We start from the raw sequence: 6,114 nt of genomic DNA, 5'->3' as shown, positions 1-6,114 counted from the left end.
TGGCACGCTATGGCTGCTTGTACTATTTTTATCCTTCTTAAAGTGACTAATCTGTTATTGCCAAGTTTAATATGTACTGTATGTGGAGGCTAGAATGCTGGTTTTCAAGTTTAAATGGTGGAGTAACAATGCGTTTAATGAGACAAAGCTAACAAGCTGGTGAACATTTCAGTTCTGGTCTGACCACACCCATAGTTGCACTACACCTGTTTGGTTGAAAACAAAAGTTAAACTTTTATATGGAAAAGAATATAGCCACATTTAACTTCCCATTACAATTCAGCACAGTGAAGCTGCCTGCCACATTCATGTATACATTTCTAAACAGTGTTAACCAGTTAGAGTTAGTTATCATTGTTATCTGTTTTGACCATATTTAACCCTTTCATGCATTAATTATGATAACCTTAGTCAGGATTTTTTTTACTAAGTGTTTTTTTTTCATCTTTAGGCATGAAAAACAAGATTTGAACTTTATTTTTTTTCAACCCATATTTTATAAAGATACATGTCCACTGAGGTGGACAGCATACATTTTTGTAGAAATGTGTATTTAACAAACAAATGGATAAAATTATATAAAAAGTGATGTGAACTATAAAATAATATAATTTATGCATGCATAACCAAAACACCATTGAGAAATTCACTCTCCTGTATAGATTCCCAAGTCTGTCGCTCATGATCCATCGACTATCCGCCATAGTAAGGTGCACTGCCCCAGCACTGACTTACACTGAATGTTTTTATGGTTAGCTTTACTGCAAGGAAACCTACTCTAAACTTTGCCTGCACATCAAAATCAGAACTAAAATAACCCTAACCCTTTTTTTTCCTTGCAATAGCTTGTCACTGGGTGTCAGTGTATGGGATGATGCAATAGCATCCACTGAAGTGGCTGATGTGCAACTATGCCATCAAAACTCAATCATATACAAGAAAACAGCTTTTGAATAGCTGTACACTGCAGTGACCTCTATGCATGAAAGGGTTAATAACACTCTTCCATGAGGTATTACTGCAGTGTTACATAGAGTCAGAGGGAGTAGTGGAGAGAAATGAGGTTGAGAGTTTACTCATCTGTTTTCAGATTAGGATTATTAGGATTTCAGATTATTCAGTGAGGGGAAATAAAATGAGAAAATGTGACAATCCCCTGGTTTGTTTACCTTTTCTTTAAATCTATGATTTGTTTCTTTTATGCAGCAGGTAACTGAGGGCCAGCGTGATCTCTGTATTGTTTTTCTTCATTATCAATTCTCAACTCTCAAATCAATTCTATTAACACCTACAAACACACATTTGTGTTTACGTCAAGATTCCAGCCTCTGTATAGGCTACACAATGAAACTTGGCTAAGATTTACACACAGCCAACAGCCTTTCCTTTCTAAAAATCGTTTGACCCTGCTGGGGCTGGTAAACCTGCCAACTAAACAACCTACATTTTACTGGCAGTATAATTACTGTTAAAGTAGTGGGAGGAATACAATTTTTGCAATAACATGTAATCTGTACTTTTCAGTATTCTTACAGTCAGTAAAATCGTTTAATTCCTCCATATATATGTTACATATACAAACATACATATATAGTTCTTCTCCATAATGAGGAACAGCATGCAGTAATCTCACTCATTAATGAGATAATTAACCAGTAAGTAAATAAATACAAATAATTTTTTAATGCTTTATAAGTAAAAGTGATTACATTTTTATTCTTTATGGGTTTCTTATTAGTATTTTTGTATAATTTGAGGTCAATTATTTTTGTGTTTGGTATAAAATAGCGTTCCAAAAAGGTATTCATTGTTTTACAGCCATTCCATGCCTTATAATAAACAATTTGTAATTAAGATTGTGCCGATCTTAATTACAAATTCTAAATGCCTAAAGCATGCAGACGTGCAATCGTAATGATAATGCGAATATGCTGATACTAAGTATAATGTTTACTATGTTCACCACTTTAGTTATAAAAGTTAGATAGTTAGAAACTTGTTAGCAGGCTCACATTTGCTAATTAGCACTAAACATAAATTACAGTACATTACAAAAATCTACGTTTGTGCATTCTGGTGATAAACCAAACTATGTGACAAATACAGTTTTGATGAGGTTAGTCAGAAAATCACAAAAATGGTTACATTTCATCTTGAGGGGAACATGAATCCAATCAATAGTTATATTTCATATTTCAACATAAAAGTTGTAAAAACTAAAACTCTTGCTTATTAACACGTCCAGCAGTTATGGAGCAACAGCAGCATTTATTTGGAGTTGTGTTTGAGCCAACAGGATGAATCCAAGTCCAATATTCACTTTCTTACGCTCTATTTGCGAGCTGTTTCTTGGTTAAAGTGGTGAAGACATCTCTTCTTTGACTTTTTCAAGAATTCCTGGAACTTGCTTGCTTCTGTCCGGCTTAGTGAGGACAAAAATAGATTTATTACCATATATTAAAGAAGTGTATATTAAAAAACTGAAAAATATGACGTTAAACGTTTTAACAGCGATCTTCTATGAGGTGTCACTACAGTGATATTATACTTTGACTCGCTCAGTATATTAGGATAACACTTAATAACACGCATTGTTACTCCACCCTTTAAACAGGAAAACCAGCATTCTTCCTCCACAGTACAATTACAGGCGCTTTTCGACATAGTTTTTATTCACAGTGTTTCGTTGAATCAGAGGGTGTAGTGGAAAGTAAACCCTGGTAAAGCCAGTTTGACTCGATTAACACTTACAAACACACATTTGTCTGTAGTCTTTGACCACGGACCTAAGGATTTTGGATATGTCAACAAAAGACGTGAGTTTGCAGTTACTAAAATATTACATTATTGTTTTAGTTATTTCACAGAGACAAGCTGTTTGTTAAAACTGTGTTTAACCACCCAGAACACTTGAGGCTACTTCTGAGAATTAATTTATACCCAGTAAACTTTCTAATAGATGCTAATACATTTTTCCCCACTTAGCCGGACAGAAACAACGGAGTTGGAGATGAGATGTTTCCAACCAGTTCGACAGAGCAAGAGCTCACACCATCCAAAAGGTACACTCTAAAAACATAAAATGCTTTACTTTTTTTTTTTTTTTTATTTACTCAATCAAGTTATGTCAACTGGTCCCATGAAACTGCTGAGATAAGTAAATGTGAACACGCTGCACACATGTCGTAACAAATAGTGAGCCTATATCTTGAAAGAGATACATTCAAAAGATTTGGAATGTCGTTTAGGAAATTATTATATATATAATATGGAACTTGAATATATAGAATAAAACTCTGAATATGTTGAATGATATATATATTTTAAACGTTTTTTATATATTTATATATTTTTTTCCAGTTTTCCAGTGAAACCAGTCCCCTATGAGCCGGACAGAAGCAACGATCTCGAAGGAGTTGGAAAAGAGACGTCTTCAACCAGTTCGACAGAGCAAGAACTCACACCACCCGAGAGGTACAATCTAAAAAATAAAATGCTGTATTTATTCAATCAAGTTTTGTCAACTGGTCCCATGAAACTGCTGAGATAAGTAAATGTTAAACAGATGGAATCAGTTATGGAGTTAGTAAGCAAATCTAACAACCATCTTCAATTCAGTAAATGTTAAATTATATAATAATTAAAGAATGACGCACTTGTTGTTTGATAATAGCCAATATTTTTAACATTATTAATTTACCACAGTTAAGTTATATTTGTGCCAACTGGGGCATTTAATGGCTTTACTAAAAGTCTACATGAAACCTCGAAAGAAATCAGAGTGCCATTTCCACACATTTATGTGTTTCCTTTAAAAACAAGCAGCTAGGGAGGGACTCAGATCGGTTACTTCATGCTTACATAAGAACATGTTTGTTTTACAGGAAGACAAAATGAATATATTTTGATAGAAAACTACAAAGAAATTGAGTTTTTGTAAAAAAAAAAAAAAAAAAAAGAAATTGGCACAATAGTACAATATAACTTACTAAAATTACTTTTTTTTATTTCACCTGGACTTTAATATTATTGAATTTTATATTTTTTGTCAACTTAAATGAGTCAAATGTATCAAACTTCAACTGAGAGCTGGCACCTCCTGTACCAAGAGGCCTTGTTGCAGTGGCCATATGAAATGTATGTATATGTAACTTTGAATATATGGAATGAAAATTAAAGTTTCATTCCATATATTCAAGTTTCATTCAATATAATCAGACTGTTTACAGCTGTATAGTTTAATATACGCAGCAGTTAATTTCAATAATGTTCACATCATTTTGTCCTGTAAATTAAATTAAAAGTTCAACTTTTTCATTCTCCAGGGACCATCAGCAGGAGGATCTTGGAAAGAAGAATTATCCCTTTTTTAAACCAGTTGCTGCTTTTCAAATTCATGATTTCAACGAAAATATTCAGTTTCCTAAAATCCCTTTTCCCGCCAATTTAAGGAATTCATTAATATCAGAGTTGCTGGATACAATTGATTCATTAAGTAAAAGAACCATTGATTTTAATAATTTTGAGAGGCCAGTTTGGAAATCATTATCCAAAGGAAAAATATTTAATAAGCCTATTGTTGGAGTGTCTGCTTGTAGGCCATTCCAGACTTTCCTGAAATATTATCAAGAGGAGGAGAAGAACAAGAACAAGAAGAACAAGAAGACACAATATGCATTTGCTGTTCTTGTATTGAGGAGTGGTGAATGTCTGTTTTCTCCCGGGGTTGGACCGGATTATTCAAAAGCGACGTCTGAATTTAATATACACAGCGAGGAAATTTTAATTGGAGAAATTGATAGATATCTACGAAGCAATGGAACCAAAGTGCAAGCTATTTACATTTATACATTAAATAGCCCATGTTTAAAAAGAAATGGGAAGGAAAACCATATCCTTTGTTGTATATTAAAACTTTTACACAAAGTTTATCAGTGGTTCAATGAATATGGGATTTTTACTTTTGTTGGATTCACAAAGTGTTGGGGGCCAGTTACAGAAAGTTTCTTAAATTCTCTCACATATTCCAAAATCTCATCTGTGAGAAGTAAAAATTTACAATATTTTTCAGAATTCAGTCAGAAAACCTCCTTCATATTAGACAGCAAAGATTTCAGAAAAAATGTTAACGCTGATGGTGCCTCTCAATTAATATCTAATGTTGAACCCCAAGATAGAAGCAAACTATATTCTGATATTAAATCTGCTGTTGATCGTCTTGTAGAACAGGGAAAAAGTTCACTTGATTTGGAAGAACATATGGTCCGTGGAGACAAATTAATTTCTTCATTTAAATTTCCTGCAGTGGTGCAGGATGAAATCTTTGAAATTTTGGGAAACAACTGGAAAGAAATGGTTACCAACAGTTTTATGTCAGTTATTAGAAAAGACATACAAACTGTTAACACTTCAATAGTTCAAGCTTTTGTACAAAAACTTCAGATGTCTTTGGGGAATAGCAGCCCTTTCCATCTTTATCAGATCCCGTTAACAAATGAAAATATGTTGAATTGATTGAATTCTTTTATTTTTATCTTAATTTTGTTTTTTTTTTCCTTTTATAATTTTTTTTTAATATAATATCACAAGGACATTTAACATTTAGTAAAGTAAATGTGTTCTTTTTAATATGAAATACTAAATGGTTGTGAGAATGTTAGTAACAACTATTTAGTTTTATTAAAAATGTATTTTTAGAATTAATACATTAACTGAGTAACAATTGTAATTAGTGTACTAATTATTGTTGAAACTCATGTTTTATTTTGTTTGGTTGATGATTTATTTTATCAATAAACATTTTAAAGTTGAGACTCTGTGTTTTGTTCCCTCACCATCAACAACATGTGATTAAACCATTAACCGTCTCTGGTTATCTATAGGCATGTGTGGACATAAATAGGTCAATAAACAACAACAAGAAAGCCTCCAGAGTCAGGAACAGATCTTGTAAAATAGACATGAGAATAAAATAATGCTTTTGTTAAATAAAAAAAGTCAGTTTATAGTTCTATCTAAAACATATAAAACTGTATCTTAACTAGGAGTGCTCTGTTAGGGCTGTGAAGTTGTTTAACTGTTGCTTCATCAGATCCACTCACACTCTTTGTTGTC

At 32.6% G+C, this 6,114-nt stretch overlaps 1 protein-coding gene across 1 annotated transcript; it reads left to right on the top strand.

The window, feature by feature from the left end:
- The first annotated feature begins 2,345 nt into the window (after nucleotides 1-2,345).
- LOC127374880 (uncharacterized) lies at nucleotides 2,346-6,099 on the top strand. The gene is made up of 4 exons (XM_051420551.1): nucleotides 2,346-2,816; nucleotides 2,986-3,062; nucleotides 3,361-3,474; nucleotides 4,326-6,099. The coding sequence occupies exons 1-4, from the start codon at nucleotides 2,802-2,804 to the stop codon at nucleotides 5,512-5,514; spliced, it is 1,395 nt and encodes a 464-aa protein (XP_051276511.1). The 5' UTR covers nucleotides 2,346-2,801; the 3' UTR covers nucleotides 5,515-6,099.
- Nucleotides 6,100-6,114: the final 15 nt, after the last annotated feature.

The sequence above is a fragment of the Dicentrarchus labrax genome, unplaced genomic scaffold, assembly GCF_905237075.1.
Source record: "Dicentrarchus labrax unplaced genomic scaffold, dlabrax2021, whole genome shotgun sequence".
In the NCBI taxonomy this organism is placed as follows: Eukaryota; Metazoa; Chordata; class Actinopteri; family Moronidae; genus Dicentrarchus; species Dicentrarchus labrax.
This window is presented reverse-complemented; position numbering and strand designations above follow the sequence as displayed.